This window comes from Lytechinus pictus, chromosome 1 (assembly GCF_037042905.1).
Source record: "Lytechinus pictus isolate F3 Inbred chromosome 1, Lp3.0, whole genome shotgun sequence".
NCBI classification, from domain to species: domain Eukaryota; kingdom Metazoa; phylum Echinodermata; class Echinoidea; order Temnopleuroida; family Toxopneustidae; genus Lytechinus; species Lytechinus pictus.
Genome location: NC_087245.1, coordinates 24697456 through 24718511, shown reverse-complemented (window position 1 = coordinate 24718511; position 21056 = coordinate 24697456). Strand labels below are relative to the sequence as shown.

The 21056-nt window shown below is 37.1% G+C and overlaps 1 protein-coding gene across 1 annotated transcript in view; it reads right to left on the bottom strand.

Annotated features, from left to right (window-relative positions):
• The window catches only part of LOC129264889 (A disintegrin and metalloproteinase with thrombospondin motifs 16-like), a 38788-nt gene that overhangs the window by 4777 nt on the left and 12955 nt on the right, over positions 1 to 21056 (bottom strand). Inside the window, exons 5-14 of the mRNA XM_064105352.1 lie at positions 18824 to 18972; positions 18296 to 18451; positions 16268 to 16436; positions 15382 to 15465; positions 9245 to 9460; positions 8182 to 8302; positions 7464 to 7621; positions 5651 to 5780; positions 4749 to 4829; positions 2641 to 2911 (exon numbers count right to left, since the gene is read on the bottom strand). Of these exons, the coding sequence (XP_063961422.1) occupies positions 2641 to 2911; positions 4749 to 4829; positions 5651 to 5780; positions 7464 to 7621; positions 8182 to 8302; positions 9245 to 9460; positions 15382 to 15465; positions 16268 to 16436; positions 18296 to 18451; positions 18824 to 18972 (1535 nt within the window). The remainder of the gene's footprint in view (positions 1 to 2640; positions 2912 to 4748; positions 4830 to 5650; positions 5781 to 7463; positions 7622 to 8181; positions 8303 to 9244; positions 9461 to 15381; positions 15466 to 16267; positions 16437 to 18295; positions 18452 to 18823; positions 18973 to 21056) is intronic.

The window sequence follows — 21056 nt, the reverse complement described above, 5'->3', positions numbered from 1 at the left end:
TTTTGCTCACTCACGCGTGAATTAGGAATAACCTACGTAATATCAGATGAACGAAGAGCTTTACATTGATAGGTCATTTGTCTTTTGTATTTATGATTAAGTTATGATAAATCATCGCTAAATCTCGGTATCGTTTTTTGTGGGACGCACTGTATATATGTATGTATATATATATATGTATATATATATATATATATATATATATATATATATTGTGTGAAAGAAATGGATGAAGAGAACAATGGTAGGCGTAGCTTAAATCAAGGTTCCCCAGAGCTATCTACCCTTTTGGAAAAATTGGTGATGCCGAAAAAATGTCTCTGCCGGGAATCGAACCCGGGCCCCCAGCTTTGAACGCCGCACAGTGGGCCAGGATAGAGCAAAAGTGCGCCAAAACTGGTTTTTGGTCATGAAACAAATTTTGTTTTTTTCATGTTCTAAGCAAAGATAAGAACCTGTAGAATGTCTCCATACAATATTTCTCCATGAAATTGATTATTAGTTGCCAATTTTATTCAATATTACCGGCAAATGACTCTTTACTGCTACCGCATGTGTAAATGACACGTTTTTAGATATTTCACTGTTTTAACAAAACGAATTGCTTAATGTATTTCCAATTCACGGTGCTTATTGATGAATAATTGTTTTAAGTGATCGAATATTTTCAAGATAAAATGATAATCCCTTCAGAGGTAATTTTGGACGAAACTATTTGACAATGGGGGGGTTTTAGCAATTTTTTTTCATGAGCATTTCTTTTACAAATTGCTGCCGATTGCTGCGCTATAAATACCATGACGGTCTTTGTTATAGTTCATGCTTTACATTGATACCAAATTTAGCTGCAGAAACGTGCATTTTCTGGAGATATAACCAATTTTCCAACCACATGTTCGCCGTATTTATCACAAAAATCGTTCAAAGTTAATGTCCCATTATGTAGTAGACCAGCCAAACGTCAAAAAATAATTGCGGGTCACATAATAAACAAATCCCCGTCGCGTGCTGGGAGAGAGAGAGAGAGAGGGAAGGGGGAGGAGACGGGTAGGGGCAATCCAATGTTTACATTAAATGGTTGAAATGACCATGAATGTCTGGCTCAAGTGTTTGGCTCTTGTGACTGGTATCTACCTAAAATATTTTCGTTAAACCTACATAAAGACAAGCTTTCATTTCCACTTCCACTAACTATACAGTGTGTATCAAAAACGGGACAGATTTGAAACGTCTTTTTGTTTCAAATTATGATGTCTATATTTGGTATAGGTGCTCTGAAGTCTTATCTTTCAAATGCCATTAAAAAATTAGTTTCGTTCATGCTTGAGCGAATAACGGAATGTTTTTGTCTGGGGCTAAAAAGGAGGCTTGCGCCAAAATCTAAATTATAAATATGATGATCGGACTTCTTGCTAATCAGCAGACTTCCTCTTAACCTTTTCATTATCTTTGCCATAACTTTCAAATTATGCGGTCGAAATTCATTTTAAAATCTTTTTATTTGCTTGAATTGTTGTTGTTTCTTTCAAATATGTTCTCTTTTAGCTGTGAATATTCCTTCTTCAAGCAAAAACAATTTTTTCAACCGAAGTATGGGAGAGAGTGTATTTTTCTCTCAAATCCTTTCATTGTGTGCTACAAAGGTTATGGTGCCTTTTGAACAGTGCCATACAGATGGGCGGGGGCTCGGGGATGCCCCCCCCCCCCCAATTGAAAAAAAATCATGACCAAGAAAAAAAAGTGGAAAGGAAATAAAAGGAAAGGTAGAAAGTAAAATATGATACTATTTTCTTAATATTATGTCAAAATCGATCACGAAATTTGATATTGTAATAAAAAAGTTGTTAAAAATCATATAGGTGTGGTTAATTACTGTACCCAGGGAATGAAAATACTCATTTGCATTTTTTTTTACAATTTCACTTTGAATTTTACAATTCCGGATTCATGGTAGGGCGCCCTCTTTAAACGATACTCAAGTCACCAATTGAATTGTTTGTACCCCGAGCACAGACTTTTCTTGTTTGTTTGCCTGTTTGTGTGTTTGCTGTTTGCTAATATGCTAAATTATTGCTGAAATTTCTCTAAAACTAGTTTCTGAAAATTTGAAACCTATTGTAGAATTAGAAACATGTAATTTCTTCTCAAATGTTAACAGCCAATCAGAAAACGGTATTTTGACGACGTCATCAATATTTGAAAATACTTTCATTGAATTCTACGGGTGAATTTACCCCTTTCTACCAACTTTAATCTTACAAATGTGTGAATAATGGGTTTTGGCGCAGTTTGGATTCATTCTGGCCCACTGTGCGCCGGTGCCTTAACCACTAGACCACAGAGACGGGTTAGTGGCTAGGGCGACCCCGATCCGATTGACCGTCAGATAGACAGATTTTCGACACCATAGCAATTATAATTTCCTTTGTCGGGTGAAGGTGGGTTTTGAACAATGACAAGCCGCCATGCCTCAGCCGGATCAAAGCTATTGCTTTGATACAGTACACGTATGGGAGAAAGTATACAAATGTGTGAAGTTATACATGTACTACTACATATATATATATATATATATATATATATATATATATATATATAAACATATATATATATATTTCAGTGTAAATACTACATACTCACTAATAAGAGACAGTCATGTTGATCGGTTCATACCACTCGTAGAATATTGTTGGGTTCGCACGAATTTCGGCATTTGATTTGATAATAAAATGTTCATTTAGAAGATCAAGAAATATCGGCTTAGTCGTTGGTCCAGAAAGAATCCACAGTTTTTCCCATTTCATATATTTATTTTGCAAGAGAATTAACATATTATGCAAGGTAAATCGTTTAGCATTCTGTCTTTTCAAAGCAGTCGGGCGAAAAATGGTTCGTCCATCAACCATCAGAACTGAAAACGAGAATGAAAACATAAATTTTGAATTTCAGGTTCGATTCCCGGCGGACATTTTTGTTCAACCTTTACAAAATTTCGAAGCAGTAGGGCAGCTTGGAGATTTAAGCTACACAATAATTTTTATCTCACTTAAGTTACTACATCCAATAATAATGGATAGGTCCTCATAGATACGGCAGACATGGCAAAAGTGAATTTGAAATTCGATTACTGTTGACAAAATAAATCCTAGAAATGTCGCGGTCCTAACCACGATTTAATTCGTATAGTTCTTGCGGTTTTTTGTTAATAATAATCGCGATAATTTGTTGAGCACCGCATGTGTGGGTGTGTGTAAACCTTCTCTCGAATTTAAAATCGAAAATCGAAATTTGGATCGTGATCCAAATAAATTTTTCTTGTGTATAAACGCCCCTTACGTTTCTTTTTTCTCTTTATACCATTTCTGTTCTCATTTATTACATATCAAATCCACATAAAAATTACGGGCTATTACAAAATTTCCTTTTTTCAAATGAAAACAAAAAAAAACTGTATACTAAAATTTAAGGTACAAACAAGGAAAACAATACAAATTGTCGGAATACGATGACAACAATGAATTGAATTAAAAAGGAATTACAATCCTCCGAGGACCCTTTTCCACAACTCAATATTTATCTCATTATTTGTTTTGCTTTTGTTTGTTTCTACCTCTATACGATCTCTTAACAATAAAGACGAATAATTTTTCAAAATATTATGTATGTGTCGCATTTTTGTTTCTTATATGTATAATTGCGGCTCTATAAATAGAAAAAAAGTGAGTAGTTGATAAATAATCTTATATCATTGATATTTTCTATCTTTGTAACTAAGTTAAATACGGAAAACTGAGGTGAAAACACAAAAAATTTACAACAGATGTTTCGTATAACTATTTCTACAGTATTCCAAAATTGTTTAACTGAATCACAAAAGAAAAATGCATGCATTAAATCTCCCTTTTGGTCACAATAATTACAAATATCAGAGTCTTTCAAATTCTATTTAAACAATTTTGATGGAACTAAAATTAAATTGAATGAGAGAATTATCACGAACATATTTTAACTTATATAACCAAAGTGATTTCCAATTCGTCGCAGGATTCGGGTTAAAAAATTTATTCCAGTAACATATTGCTCTAGACGTCTTCTTTTTTATAGTCAAGAGATCATTATAAATTTGTTTCAATTTAACACACTCTACGCTTACTTCGTGTTTTTACAATTTTCACAGTAGAGTACGTAAACTGTATTTGCCTATTTAAATCCGTTCATTTGTTTGTTCATTTTCTTTTATGCATTTGAACCAATGTTGATTAATTGCTGTTCTTACTTTGGCATATTCACTTAACCATCTACCATCCTTATTATACAAGTTTGGATTTTCATTCTTCATTGTTTAGAAAATGGTTATTACTAACTAAATCACGTTTCTTAAAATGAATCCTTACATATCAAGAAGTAATGGGGAGGGGCGGGGCCGTTAACCCAAAATTGAAAAAAAAAATATTCGGGAACAGACATGAATCCATTTTTAGAAATATCTCGCGATGGCCCAAACTCTGTCCCTGTAACAATATCTAGCAACGCTCCTGACTCCGCTCACCCATGGGAATATTGATATTCTATGATAGATTTCGGCTAATCTTTATAAACATGATAAACGTTAATTGTTGTTCTCAATTTTCTGTTTTATTCAAAAGCTTACCAACAACCGTAGAGGGCGGCAACACTGCTGTGTGTTGCTGCCCTCTACGTTCGTTGGTAAGCTTTTGAATTGCAGTTTACCTTAAAAGGTTACTCACCCAAACCTTGATTGAAGGCATCGATGTTTGTTATATTCACCCCTATAACTCCAACGGGTATCTCCAACCACCTCCAATATCCTTGGGGATAGGAGAAAAGTTCCAGGGTTACTTCTGCGGCCTCATTTATGGCGCACCATTTGTCCCATAACGGCGATAAAATTAGTGTTCGCCTTTATGGGACAAATAGCGCACCATACCCGTGGCACAAAATTGATACCCTGCTGCCATTGTAAATCCGTGTTATCAAAATAATCATGGCTTCATGGACATGCTATTACAATCAACTTTGAAACTCCAATAACAATGGTATACAGTTTTGGAACTCTCCTTAATCAAAATATAAAAAATTATATCAAAGAGGTATTTAAACTTTGTATCCCTTCATATTAATCCATAAATCATATTCTTAATAATGTATAATCATCCTTATGTTCAACAATATGCATTATAATTATTTCCAGTGTTTATTTAGTAATTTTCATTGTCTTTACAGTTACAAGCGTTTTGTCAGTTATAAAATTCGCAATCTCACAATTCAAACATTTATCTTCTAAACGATATAACAAGAAAATATTAGCAAAAGAATTGGTAAAAACCAGTGGAGTATTGAGCTAAAAAAATGAGGGGGCTAGATATGGCGTATCGGGCAATTTTTATCAAAAAGTTGCTAGCGAGCAAAACGAGCGAGCAAAAATTTCGACATTTTAATTACAGATATCCAATTTTGTGATAGATTTTGACATAATGTTCGTTCGGAAAATAATATTATATTTCACCCTTCTCTCTTTCCTTTTCCTTTTTTGCCGTTATTACTATTTGTGGGGGGACGAGCGCCCCAAGCCCCCCCCCCCCTCTGTACGCCACTGGTAGAAACAGATAGAGATGATGCTGGAACTTACTCATTTTTCTTACTGGCATCCTCTCAAGGAGTGCTCCATGCACCCGTTTGCATGTCCTTCCAGTCCCATCGCAAACACCACAATTATCCAATAATTTACCCGATCCATATACCCCATCACACCCAAACTCCTATGGCATAATGGGTTTGAAATGTAATAAATTACCATTTAATGATGTTATCATGGCTTTGTATTTTATATTAATTTTCTGGGAACTACAAGCTTTTTTTTCTAAAATTTTCTTTGGTTTCCGTTTGTTATCTATAATAAATGGTATCTGTTTATTCCTGCACAAATCATTTTCAAGCTGACAAAAAAAATAGATTGAGCCGGAACCATGTTATTTGTTTATTCATGTAAACATCATTTTCATGCTGAGAAAACAGTCAGACCGCAGGTCCCTATGCTAATGAGCAAAAAGGCCAGATTCATCCAGATCATCTCGTGGCTGAATCCTCCTCCTTGCAAAATCTCGTGATTCGTGAGATTTTCTTTCTCTAAGAATTTACCTGTTTTAACCTCAAGTTAAATGAAATATTATTGCACCATCAGATAGAGTAAAAGTTACTCTTTCACATTAGTCATTTATTTTGTTTACAATATTTTGTTAAATAAGTAAATTTCTGGCCTGAAATTGTGCCTCAAAACTGAATTTTCTTCCTCTGTTTTCTTTTGCAAATTGTGCAAAACTTTTTATTTTGAGCCTCAATGATATCTATATCACCATAAAGCTGAACTTCTGTACTTTCTCACAATGCCACTCTTGATATGCGGCAACTTTTAATCGGGTCAAGATCACACTTTTCCCACCAAGGTACAAGACGAGATTTCTGAAATTTTGTACTTGCATGAAATCCAGAGTTCTGATTGGCTGGATAAGGTTCACAGAACAACAGGCGCGGGGTATTTGAGGAGATTACCACATGGGAAGTGTGACCTTCCCACGAACCCAGGCACTGGAACCGTTGGAATTTGCCATTGTGTGGTCTTTTTGACCAATCAGAGTGCAGTATACTTGTTTTCAAGCTGCTTTATGTACTTGGCAAATGAAAAGTGTGATCTTGACCCGATTAAACCAATTCTTATTTTGAAACCTATATCATTTCAAAGCATACATATTCAGCTTTATCATGATATAAATATCATTTGGGCTCAAACAAAAATAAAGTGTGAAAATAGCAGCTTTTGTCAGGTGAAAATATTTATTTTGTAGCATATTTTAGATCACAATTTTAACCTATATTACAAAATCTTTGAATAAATCCAAACACATGACCTGAAAGAATAATTCTTCTTCTTTACAATGGTACCAAATTCATGAAATTCGATGCATAATTAAAGCAGCAATGACCGAATGAAAAGAGGTGTTTTGGGTCGCATCAAGCTCATTAAATATGCAAAACATCTCAAGTCATGAATATCACTTGGATGAAAGAAGCCACTTTCTTGGGACCTGCAGTCTGACTGAAAATAAATAGATTGAACTGTATTTACTAAAATGAAGTTATTCAGGGTATTCGTGTTGAAAGTAATTAGATTTAAGCAGCCGGTAATGGCATGGGCCTAGAATTAATACTATATTTTTGCTGAGGAGGTTGAATTATAGATATTGTTGATTTATATACGGTTAATTTATCAAAATAGCAATAAAAAAGGCGCTTGGACAAAACATCATCAACAACAACAACGTTTTTGATGTGTTTTTTAATAATAAAGATCACGTCCAAGTTCCAAAACAACAAAACCTAAAATTGCTCACATTATTATGATAAAATCGTTCGTTGGTAAATGCTTTATTATTATTATTTCTCACTTTGCATTCGTTATTGACACATCTTCGAGTTCGTCTTAGCTCATCTGGTTCATCACTCCAGCACTTAGTTCCACCCGATACTTTATATGGGGGTCGGACATGCTCGAGCACATAACTTCCTATTTTCGCTGTACATTTCAAAATGCACAGCCAATCATCTAACATGAACAAACAAGAAAGAAAATAAAAGCAAGACCAACTAACATGCAACATTCATTCAGGATTAGGCATTGTACCCTTAAAGAAAAAGGGTAAGAGAAGTGGGAGGGGGAAAGGGGCAGAAAACAGGCGAAAAGAAGAAAAGAGGAAGAAGAAGACAATCAATCATAGCAGCATAATGACCTCAAAGATTTGAAGGGGTCAGACATAGCACATGTGGCAACATTTATCAAAGATGCAAGCGAGCAAAAAAATCGACCTTGTTGCTTCAAAATCTGATTTTGTTACAAATTTGAACATAATCACAAAATTATTTCATCATCCCCTTTTTTCATTTTCTCCTTGTTTCCTGTTTTTGAAAATATTGGGGTCCAGGCCCAGAAGCCCCCCCCCCCCCATTTTGTACTCCAGTGATCAATAAATAACTATCCAAAGTCTTTCAAATCTAATTTTCTTAGGAAAATAAAAGAAAATGTTTATGAAATGATTAATAAAATATGAAGTGAAATGGTTTGGATTTTAACTTCTTTAAGCTTAATTTGTTCTCAATAATTTTTACCTAAAATATTGCCATCCGTTTCCGTGGACCATTCAAACGTGCGATATTTGTATACAATAGAATTGGACTTGGAGCATTCCCTTCGTCTGTAATCGTCTGCACTTTCGATCCCTGGACAAGGCTACCAAGACAATAAAAATTACAGCTTAATTTTAGCACTTTAAGGGTACATTAAGTCAACCCCAAGAAAAATAAACATGTGACTTATATCTAGAGATAAATACAAAGAAGCATGAAAATAAAATTTCATTAGAAATATTTTCACTAGCCATTTTTAAAGATTAAAAAATGATAAATTTATAATTATCTTACTTTACACAAAACAGTGGTATGCACATCTTTGGCAGTACGACAATGAGGGAATCAATTATTCGCACATTCAATATTTATATTGTGATAAGAGTGAGAAACAACCCAGTTATCTTATTGGTTAAGAGTGAAGATGTTTCTTTATATCCGTGCATGTTAAACAATACATTGGTGGATCGTTACTTCGGAGCAGGGACGTGAGAGGGACGGCCAGCATAAAATTTTGATGAGATCTCTGCTCACTTGTGCACACTGGCGAAGCGCCCCACCCTTTATTTGGCGGCGCAAGGGGGGGGGGGGTTAAAAGGAGAAAAGGAGAAAAGGAAGGTAAGTACAAGAAGTGGACAAACAAAAGGAGTAAGAAAAGTACAGAGGAAAAAATTGACAGAATATCAAATCTTTTAGGTCACTAACCATAATAAAAAGTCCGCTCATGCTTCTCGATTGTATTATTGTTAAGCGAAGTAACGTATCGTATTTCAGATCAATATCTAACAAAATTTCAGCTCGTGCTTCGCCATTATGAAACTAAAGAAATTAATAATCTTCTCTGTAAAAATAATGCGGAAAGCACTTAATTGCAGTAATTATCCATAAAGACTTTGCATTTTAAACATTTCAACAATATTATTGAATAATGTGCAGTTATTTTTTTTTAAACAGGCAAACTACATTTTTCATAACTTTTCACTGAGGGGGGGGGGGGGGGTGGTTACAACTTTAAAGAAAGATTTTAAAAACATGAATGCCTTACATTCTCATTGCAAGTGTGCATGATATACATCGGGCCTTCACAAGCTTTGCCGCCATAACGAGGGGCAGGGTTATCACATGGTCGTCGTCTGTAAGTGACACCTGTACCACATGTACGAGAACAAGGGGTGAAGTCCTCCGTCCAGTCCCCCCATCCACCGTCTACGGGGTCGGGAATGCCCCCGATAGATGTACGACAGTGCCCGCTGTAACACCACTGCAGCAAAAATAATTGTAAAAAATTGTATTAATTAAGGGGCAGGTAAATAAAGCTAAGTCAACCAAACAGCAAAATAGTTTGTAAAACCGAACCAGCATAATACTGAATAAAATAGCAAAATTATATGTCAAATAGGAGAAGTAAGGCTTTTGAAAAGCTAAGTTTTGTCTAAATTTAGCAATTATGCATTAAGTTAGGTTCGGCACCTCCAGAGGGGAGGGGGGGGGGGGGGGACATGCAGATGAGCAACTGCCACCTGTTCCATTTCTTTTTAAATAGTAAAGGGGAGGAGAAAAGGGATAAAGGGAAATTGGTGATTAAGTTTTTCTTCATGCTTCTTTTTCCTCCTCCTCTTCTTCTTCTTCTTCTTCTTCTTCTTCTTCTTCTCCTTGTTCTTCTTCTTTCTCCTTCTCCTCCTCCTCCTTCCTCCTCCTCTTCTTCTTCTTCTTATTGTTATTATCGTTATTATTATTATTCGTTGCCTTTTTCCTCCTCCCCATCTTATTATATATATCTTACATGTTCTAAGACATGAAATTTTTGGGATTAACATAATAATCAACCAGTGATGATTTTACCCTTATCAGGACAACTACCCGCTGGACAAATACCCCCCGGACAATTACCCCCCGGCCAATTACCCCAAGGGCAATTATTATCCCTCGGATAATTACCCCCGGAAAATTACCCCCGAGGGCAATTACCACCGGGAACAATTATCCCCGAGGACAATAACCCCCTGGGGCCTAGACAAAGGGAGTGCACAGAGTCATACGACGGCCGTACGGTTGACGTAAGAAGTACTCAAGGCATTCTCGAGTATCTTGGAATCAAACGAACGCAGTAAGAAAGCCGTAAAAAGTGAGCTCCATCTGCAAATCTTTACGATCCCAGAATTCTATCATAATTTTTATGTCACCGTAGCACAAGATCATTCGGTTGGCAATTCGGTTTGGGTAGTTGTTGTCAACATCCTGGACAAATTTGACAGCTGTTCATCATTCTGTATTGGAGTAATATCACTATGTTTTCTGCCCAAGTTTGGACTGTTTAACTGGTGTATTTGATGGGATTACAGTTGAGAGAGCTGCTGTTGTTCAATTCACACATTGGACAATAGATAATGGACACATAATGAATACAGTGACAATGGATGGGCGCACGCTTTCAATGCCTAGTAGTGTCAAGTCTAGCTCCTTTGCCAATGGACATGACAAGCATGTATGTTATACTATGCAAGCTATGTACTCTCTCCGCCAGAGCCAAGATCTTGTCATCTATCACCTGATACTTATACTCGTATCAAGGAGTTGGGTATATGTCGAATGAGAGGTAGGAGAGGTGGACGGCATATTCAAGAAAGGATTGTAAATGGTTATACAAAGAAGTACGTAAAGGATCAATATATGTACAATCGAGGGAATGACGACACAATCCCTGTAATCGTGAGCTCTAGTAGAAGGCTGCCATCTTACAAAATAAAAGCTACCTCTGATAATCTAGTGCCTGTTAAAAGAGAGAAGTATGATAAACTTAATGTTCATCTATGGAATTGTCATTCACTCAGGAAAAAAACATTCCTTCTGACTGATTACATCTTAGAAAACAACGTTGACATCATGTTTCTGACTGAAACATGTTTGAAAAGTGAGGATCCAGTGGTGATCAATGAGAAAAACTCAGCTCATCCTGTCTGTCATCAAACTTGAGCTGAGACATGATACTTATGAGCATATCGGTGTTACCGATCCATCACGGATGGTTAATTGCTATGTGGTTGTCTACAGACCACCTCATTCTATATGCGGAATTCCCTCAAAACTAGTGAATTCTTAGCTGATTTTGATGAACTTGTAAAAGAACTTTCTGCAAGTTCGTCCCATGTCCTTTTACTCGGAGATTACAATATTCATGTAGACATCCCAAGTAAACCTGAGGCAATGCAGCTTCTCTCATCTCTTGATGAAGCTGGCCTTTGCCAACACATCCAGGGCCCTACCCACAGGTGTGGTCATACGCTCGATCTGATTATTTCTAAGGACAATGAGGATTCCTTTGTGAAGTCCTGCTGGATTCGAGAGAAGTTCTATTCTGATCATCTTTTTTTTTTACTGTGTACTTGACGTGGCAAAACCAAAGTTACAGAATGTGACATCTGTTTCCCGTAATTTTCGTAGCCTCAACAAGGATTCTCTATGATCTGAGATAGCTGAAGCATTTGTGGACTTTCCTTTTCAAGGTACTGCAGATGAACAGGGTACATTTTACAACAATGCAATCTCTACAGTACTGGATACCCTGTGTCCAGCCACCAAAAGGACCCACAAATTTTGTTTTCATCCTCCATGGTATAATGATGAGATTTATGAAGCGAGACGTACTAGACGAAGACTTGAAAAGGTGTGGTCTAAGAATCGCACCACTGATAATCGCGATAAATACCTAAACCAGATCCACACGATAGAGAACCTTGTCAAACAAGCAAAGTCATTATTCTACAATGACCAATTGAGTGATGCTGATGCTAAGAAAATATTTGGCGCTCTGAATGTGTTCTTGGACAGGTCTCCGAAAATCCATCCAGTACATGCGTCTGCTGAAGATCTCTCCAACAGATTTGCCACTTATTTTAGCAGTAAATTTGCACTGATAAGGGAGGCTTTATAATCAGTTTCTCCCTCAACCGATCCTACTCCGCCTGTTTCGGAAGATCTCCACCCTGGAGAAAATCCTGCCGCAAGTGGAGGAGAGCTATCATTCTTTGTACCTGTGTCAGCCGATGCAGTCAGGAAGATTATCATGTCATCGCCAAACAAATCTTGCTCACTCGACCCTGTTCCTGTGTGGTTGGTGAAGGAGAATATTGACATATTTGTTCCATACATTGTGTCAATTGTCGAAACGTCACTGAACTCTGGGCAGTTTCCATCACCATTGAAGGATGCTGTTGTCACGCCTCTCATCAAGAAACCAACTTTGGATCGAGACGATCTGAAAAACTATCGCCCGGTATCGAATCTACCTTTTTTGTCTAAGGTGATCGAAAAAACAGTTCTTAGTCAGCTCTCAGAACACTTAGAGTTGAATCAGCTCAACTCTGATTATTAGTCGGCCTATCGTAAACATTACAGCAAAGAGACAGCCCTGTTGGGGATAGAGAATGATATCCTTCAGGCTATAGACATGCATTTGTTCTTCTCCTTTACCTTTCATCTGCGTTTGATCCTGTGTATTATAACATTCTCCTCAATCGTCTGTCTGAAGTGTTCAGCATCACGGGTAATGCTCATTCCTGGTTCACTTCTTACCTGTCAGGTCGTACCAGCAGATGTAAAGTTACTTGTGAACTGTCTTCACCGAAGTCGCTTCAGTATGGCGTTCCGCAAGGATCGGTAATTGGACCGCGACTTTTCAGCATGTACACACTGCCAATGTCGGATATTATCAAACAATACGATGGAGTATGTTATCACTCATATGCAGATGATGTCTCTCTTTATACATTTGCTGATCCTAGAAGTCCTGAATCATTGAGTCAAGCTCTTCAATCACTCACAAAATGTGTTGAAAATCTACAGGAATGGATGGCTGCCAATATGTTGAAACTTAATTGTGACAAGACTGAATTTCTTGTAGTTTCTACCCACAAGCCCGGCAATATGTAGCAGATGTCTCTCTCACGTTGTCCGGTATGAACATCCTTCCAGTGTCTCATGCTCAGAGTCTGGGTGTTGAGTTGGATTCGACTCTGAAAATGGATAAACAAGTTTCAGCACTTTGTCGGGGACTTCATTGTCAGCTTTCGTACATAGCCCGCATTAGACCCTACATAACTGCCAATGTATGTGAACATGCTATTCGAGCCATTGAATTGTCACGTCTTGACTATGCAAATTCACTCTTGTATGGAATCAACTCCTCACAGATGCAACGTCTTCAGAGGGTCCAAAACCGTGCAGCCAAGTTGATTTTCAAAGCTCGTAAGCACGATCATGTTACTCCTCTGTTAAGAGAGTTGCATTGGCTTCCAGTGAAGCAACGTATTGTCTTCAAGATTATGACCATTGTTTTCAAGATTGTCCACAATGAAGCTCCACACTACATGGACTCTCTCATCCGCCTACATCAGTCAGAACGTCCCGGGCTTCGCTCGAGTACGGACATTACTCTACTCCATATTCCACGGACAAATACTAAACCTGGTGACAATGCTTTTCAGACATGTGCCCCAAGACTTTGGAATGACCTTCCAAGATATATGCGACTTTCTCCTTCTTTGGAAGTATTTAAGAAACATCTCAAGACTCTGCTTTTTAATCAATAATATTTACATGTATTAGTTATTGTAATTTTTTATTCCATCATTGTGTAAAGCGCTGTGAAACGATGATATATTGTAAGAGCGCTATATAAATGAACATATTATTATTATTATTATTATAGTATATACAAGTTTCGGTAACGCTTCGCGCTCGCATTGCCTGTTCGATGAGATTCATATCTTGCTCAATATAGGCTGATATAGAGCTTAAAATATCAACTTTTGAAGTCAATATAAAAATATAATTCAGCTCGTATATCGAGCTTTCATTATTTTTTCATTTACAAATTGATTTTTTCAAGAGCTCTGTACAATGTCCGTTTTATGGTCTAAATATTAATATTTTCAGCTCACAATGCGCGGTCGCATTATTTGATTGTTTAGTATAATTATGTATAGGCCAATTTCTTTATAAATTCTCACCGTCCTTGAAATGCCCCTTAAACGAATTGTATATATGCTTAACACTATCATGATTGCCAATTTGTATGGAAAAACACAGTATTTGATTATGCCATACTGTTTACAAATTGAGTAATTTTGGTACTTAATTTCCTTTTTTAACATTTAATTGCCTTCACTCTAAGATAATACACACAATCTGTGCATAGATTTGTTTTTTAGCTTACTGTATTAAGTTATAAACTAAAGCCACATCTTAATCTGGAATGTGCACCAATTGTTTCATAATTCTTAGCTTCTTGTTAGTTGAATTGTTTTAAAATAACAGGTTTATAGTTCCTACTTGTCAGTGTTAGTGTTGATGGTTGCGTTATCGACTTTCAATATTTCTACCTGTGAAGGTGTCTTTTAACGTTGTATGTATTTGCTTGATTTTTTCCCTGAAATTAAACCCAAAATAAATTTTAAAAAATAGATCAGTTGGAATCAGGGATATTAGGTATTTGTGATTATTATGTCCAATCGTGTCCTTTCATGAATATTCAATTGTTCTATGAAAACTTAGTATGAGGGCCAGTTTACATATTTTCTGATGTATATATGCGTAGCTAAACGGGAGGTTTGGGGCGCAAGCCCCCATCCCCATTTTTCATGATGCAAAAGGCACTGCTAAACAAAAACAAAAACAAAAAAATGCGGAAAAGGAAGAAAAAAAGGTAAAAGCCAGGAAAAAACTAAAAAGTTATTAACATAAGATACAGTAGAAAATATTTCGAAAACCTGTGCCACCGACCAAGACTTACAATGGGTCCCGCTTGATTCTGATATCGATGCCGGAGAGAAGGGGGGGGGGGGATTTTCCGGGGGTAATTGTCTTGGGGTAAATGTCCTCAGAGGTAATTGTCCGGGGGAGGGGGGGGGGGTGAATGTCCGGGTGTAATTGCCCTCGGGGGTAATTGTCCGGGGGGGGGTTATTTCCTCGGGGGTTATTGTCCTCGGAGGGTAATTGTCCAGGGGGTAATTATCCGGGGGTAATTGTCCTCGGGGGTAATTGTCCTCGGGGGTAATTGTCCTCAGGGGGTAATTATCCGGGGGGTAATTGTCCAGGGGGTAATTGTCCTCGGGGGTAATTGTCAGGGGGGTAGTTGTCCGGGGGTGATTGTCCGGGGGGTAATTGTCCTAGAACCGATTTTACCTTGTCTTCTCCGCAGCTGGTGCCTTCCATTACTGACATGTGCATACACCACCCGTACCGGTTACAACCGAGTTGTCCACAAGTCTGGCAAAGTAGATAGCAGTGGAATAAAACACAATACACCATAACAGTTTTCACTTCGAAAGTAGATAAAGACTTATTATTATATCAGATGCATAACTTCCACAACACGTTTACAGTTAGCCAATCAAATTGATCGATTTCTTTAGCTTTTATCTGTTATTGCAAATTTGTTTTTATGAAACGGAATTCAGATGAATTGTATTAACGTCCAAAATATGTGCCGCATTTATCGGGTATATATCGAGATACTTTACAACTTGATAATGACATGAGAAGATTGTATACACGGCATTTTAAACACTACTCGATATAAGTAAATCACATATTTCTACCTTGTTATACTATAACGGTCATGGGTGTCGATCGGTATTCGTTGTTGGGGAAAGAGTGAATTTGAAAAAAAATATTAAGTGTAAAAATATTAACTATTTTACTCTATGTTTGCTCTATCCGTACATCTGTTTCTATAACACTTTCGGAAAGCAATGGATTCATTCAATAACACTTAACGTAAGGAGATCCCCCCCAAAAAAAAAAAAAAATATGGTTGTCATCATGCCTGTGGGCTATACGACAATCATCACTACCATCATGATCATCATACTCGTACTACCTCTTTATCATCATGACACTTGTCATGAATGATGTTCATAATTATTGTACTTTAAATTATTGGAGGTGATATTAAAGGTCATTCCCACCTCAAATATTGGGAAATATATCCCTAATTTTCTCCGGATCGACAGCCATAGTGCCAATGAATCAAATAAGTCAAATTTAGCTAATAAACATGCATACTTACAGTATGAGCCCGTGCTCCTCCACATAGTGTATAGACATCAGTTCCATATGCCTTTTTACATTGTTGCAATCTGCTATACTTTGTACCTGCTAATTGATCTATAGGTATCATATCGACTTCCTGGTGATCTGTTGAGGGTACATCCAGAAGGCATGCCGCTTTGGGAGAACTGCATATAAAAAAAAAATAGGTCTGTCATTTAAATAATAAGATGCAACATTGAAGAATATCATTCATGTCAGTCATGATAGATGAATTCAGCTATCTACATTAGATATAGAAATAGAGTTCGATTACCATGTAGGACGCATGCTGCTTTATGCGAACTATCGAAAGAACATAAAGATCGGCTGATTAGATTTTTCGATGCATCATTTAAATCAAAGCATTCAATCTGTTGGTGAATAAGTGTCCGCCCAAATGAAAGTGGTCAATATCAACCAAAGTTCTGGTAATATTCTTACCAATAAATTATTGATTTTGATAATTTTTGTATGTCAAAATTGATATAACCAACAATTTGGCTATAATTTATGACCGATCACAATTAAGGGTGTAGTCATGAAGATAAAAATAGGGATCTAAATTAGATATGGAAATACAGTTTGATTCCTCCGCTACCATTGTCTTATTACTTCTAGTATTAATTGGATATTAACTTTAGTATCTAAAATAGTTAATAAATAATAAAACAAATAAATAGATAAATAAAGAAAGATCAATGAAATAATATGAAAACGAATGTTGCTCTTAATTACCTTAGATACCATCGATGTAGAATTAATTCACGTTGTTCATTGAATACAGGCCAATCAAGCGATATCAATAATAAGGCAACATTACAAATCAGGTGTAGAAATAAATATAAAAATACCACACCAAAGATTATTATTGCAGTTTTGAAGTAGGCCTACGTGGATGGGATACGAATCAGCCACAGAATATACATGTAACCGTGGTGACGATTGCTTGTGTCAGACCACGGGATGGATATATTTTGAGGAAGGTTTAACAATGTCGATAAATATTATTTGGTTGCTATGATGTTGGATGACTAACTTGAGAAACAGTGCTAAGTAGGTTGCACTACAATGAGACCATTTGAAGGATGACGCCCCTACGACCTTCATAGATGACATGACATATCGACCATTTGCACAACCATAGTCGGGATCGTGGTATAGATTCAAACTAAAATGGATATGATGCATGGATAGATGGATGGATGGATAGATAGAAAGATAGATAGATAGAAGATAATAAGGTAGATTTTCGCGGAAGTGATTTACAGTACACCATGAATAGTGGCGTATCCCGGCAGGGTCACATTTTTTTAGGGGTATGCCGAATTTTTCCTGTAAAAAATACCCCCCCACCCCTTTGAAAATCCTGCATCCGCCCCTGGTGTACTGTAAGACACTTCGGCGATTCATCATACCACCGTGCAAACCATCAAGCATCATCACTAATGATTTATATAGGCATGAAATTGTGAGGATGTTACATTTACATGACATATTCAAACAAAGAGGAAATTATTGAAACAGATAGGAAATTGTCAATGAAGAATACAAATAATAGATTTTTGTACAAATATGATATATACTTTTTTAAAAACAAATATAATATATATATTTTTAATGATTATATTATAATCACGAGAGGAGGGCATGAATAAAATATATCGAGTTGGTATATCAAGAACCAGTATTAATGTGACGTTGGGGCTCTTGACTGTTCTTTGAGTTGGGCAATTACTAACACCTCTTTATTATCTACGTCACTAGATATGTACAGTATTGTTTTAAACGACAATTGTTCCTCTAAATTCGTTAAAGATATTAAGTAAAGACATGCATACCTTGAAAAATATTTTTTAATCTTCATGAATTAATTTTCCCAAATCAGCATCCAAAATACAGGAGGCCCTATTCCGATTCTAATTCCAATTCACTTTCTCTATAATATCCTAATTATTTTTCTCCAATCATGACATACGCAACGTGCCGAGACAGAAGCAGATCTTACTTATGACCAAGTTCATGAGCGACTGTTAGTGCTGCTTCCAATCCATCTTCTTCATTTACATTGCAAGAATCAGTCCGTCTACAGACCGTCCCAAGAGGTGCCCTTCCTAACAGCCCAAAGTTCTTTTGGCCTCCAGAGACGGTGTACAGGTCTCTCCTGTAAATGGTGAGAGGATTATTATCAAAGTAGTATTATAATAGTTAATAAAAAATGATGGCGCTCTTCAATCTCTCCATATTACACGCACCGGTCACTTAAAATTGCAAGGGGCTAAATTTGCGTTCACAAAATCATATATTTGGCCCCCTTGACAGATTCCCACCCAATTTAGAATGTGGCGGCATTTCATCGTGTTCTACCGAAATATCAAAATTGCTCAAATGCAAAATTGAAGAACTGATGGCGTCACACTTCGGAGCTTAAAGAGCGGCCCAAGGTATATGGTAACATTTACCATCGTAAAATATGGTTTTGTTACATACCGGTAATTATTTAAATCGCGTTGATACAATGTAATCAGTGAAATACCTTGTCATGAGGATGGTGTTGTCAAAGTGTAGCGGATCATTAACGCTGGAGGGGTTCAAGATATTTGCCCAGCGACATACGTCATCCACTAGATCAGGGCCATTACCATGTATCCTCAGAGTGTGGTTTCTACCATCCCTTCCAAGCAGCTGTATGAAAATGAACATGAAAGATACTACTACCACTACTGCAGCAACAATAGCAACAACTCCTCATCATAATACTAATACTACCACCACTATTACGGCGGTCTGCGCGTGTTGCCAAAGTTCTAGTCTCGAGTTTCGAATCTGGAGTTTCGAGTCTTGAGTTTCAATAATTATATTGGGAATTTCTTTTTTTTAAAAGACCATCCTTTTAATTGCTTTAAAACCTTTCTATCATACACGTAAAACGCTAATACTCTGAAGCCGATGAAACCACCTCATGAAATAAAATGAAATGAAAGTGATTATGTTACTAGCCTATGATTCAAGATCGAGGCAAAATGTGCTTTCCTTTTCTCAGATAATCGAAGCTTGCTTTACGGTAGAAAAGGATTTAACTTGGCGATTGAACGATTATGAAAGGACATACTACTTCCATGATTACTACTACTACTACTACTACTACTACTACTACTACTACTACTACTACTATCAGAAGCGGATCTAGAGGGGGGGTTGGGGGGTTGCAACCCCCCCCAAAAAAAAAAAAAAAAAAAAATCCGGGGACCATTTATTTAAATCTTATCTTTTTTAGATGCAAGAAAACGCCATTTTCACACACAGATTTTCAAAAATTTTCCCTACTGTGGGAGGGGGGACACCCCCCTCACACACCCTCCCCCCTCGCTCGCTCCGCTCGCTTGGACTCGGTCGCTACGCTCCCTCGCATACCACCCCAACCCCCCCTTTATAAAAAGCTGGATCCGCCCCTGACTATTACTGATGCTGCTGCTGCTGCTACTGCTGCTGCTGCTACTGCTACTATTACTATATACTACTACTACGACAACAACAACTACTACTACTACTATTACTACTACTACTACTACTACTACTTCTACTACTACTACATGTATTACCACTACTATTACTACTACTACTACTGCTGCTACTAATTCTACTACTTCTACTACTTCCACTACTTCCACTTCTACTACCGCTACTGCTACTTCTAGTTTTACTTCTACTACCGCAACTGCTGCTGCTACTTTTTGTACTATAAATGATACCAAAGGCAAGGATTCGGGGGGGGGGGGGGTTGGCGGCGAGCGGACCTTGGTTTATCAATGTTTTAAACGTGAAAATTCTGCTCACCATAGTGGAGTAAAAGAAGAACAAGGCGGTGATGAAGATGCAGATGAAGAAAAAGAAGGAGAAAAAAAAGGAGAAGGAGGAGGAGAAAAATAGGAATAAGTAGGAGAAGAAGAGAAAAGCTCAAGGAAAAGAAGAAGAAAATGAAAAAGAAGAAGAAAGAGAAAAAGAAAAGGGAGAAGAAGATGAAGAGAAAAAAATCAAGGAAAAGAAGGAGAAGAAGGTGAAAAGTAAGATCGACGTTACCGTTAAGTCTTCGGTTTCAGCCACTGCTAATTTTACGATAGCCATTCGTATTTCATTCTTCAATGAAGGATCAATGTATCTTCTTGAAATCTGGAATAAAGTGTGATACACAAAGAAGAGTAATGTGACGACAACCACAAGGGAAATAGGATGTTCGAAAAATGAACAATGTATGGAGAGGAAACAGGTAGAAAGGGAGAGATAAAGAGGAATATAGAGAAGGCAAAGGGAGGTTAAAAAATAGGTAGGAAGGGAGAGGTCGAGATGAGATGAGGAAGGGAACGGAGAGACAATGTTGGGGTGAGTGGTAAGAAAAGGAGGGAACATAATACATGTAATAGGGAAGGGGAAATGATGTAGAAGAATGTAATGCCACATTGGGAAGATGCGAGAAGAGAGGCACATGATAGATATTCATGAAGAGGGAGACATGGTAGACGAAAGGGATTATAGCTTGTCGAACTAATTCACTGATAATAATAATAATAATAATAATAATTATTACTATTAATATAGCGCTTCATACGTTGGATTCTACGCCGGTCATTACATAAAGTGCACCATCTGCACTCCCTGGGGAGTTGCCTAGCAAGCACGTGCCAGTCTAATCACATTGACGCAGTCCTTCACGTTTATATTTTCGTGGAGCTCCATAAATCGCTCTCCTTATTTTTTTTGAGGAGCGCAAT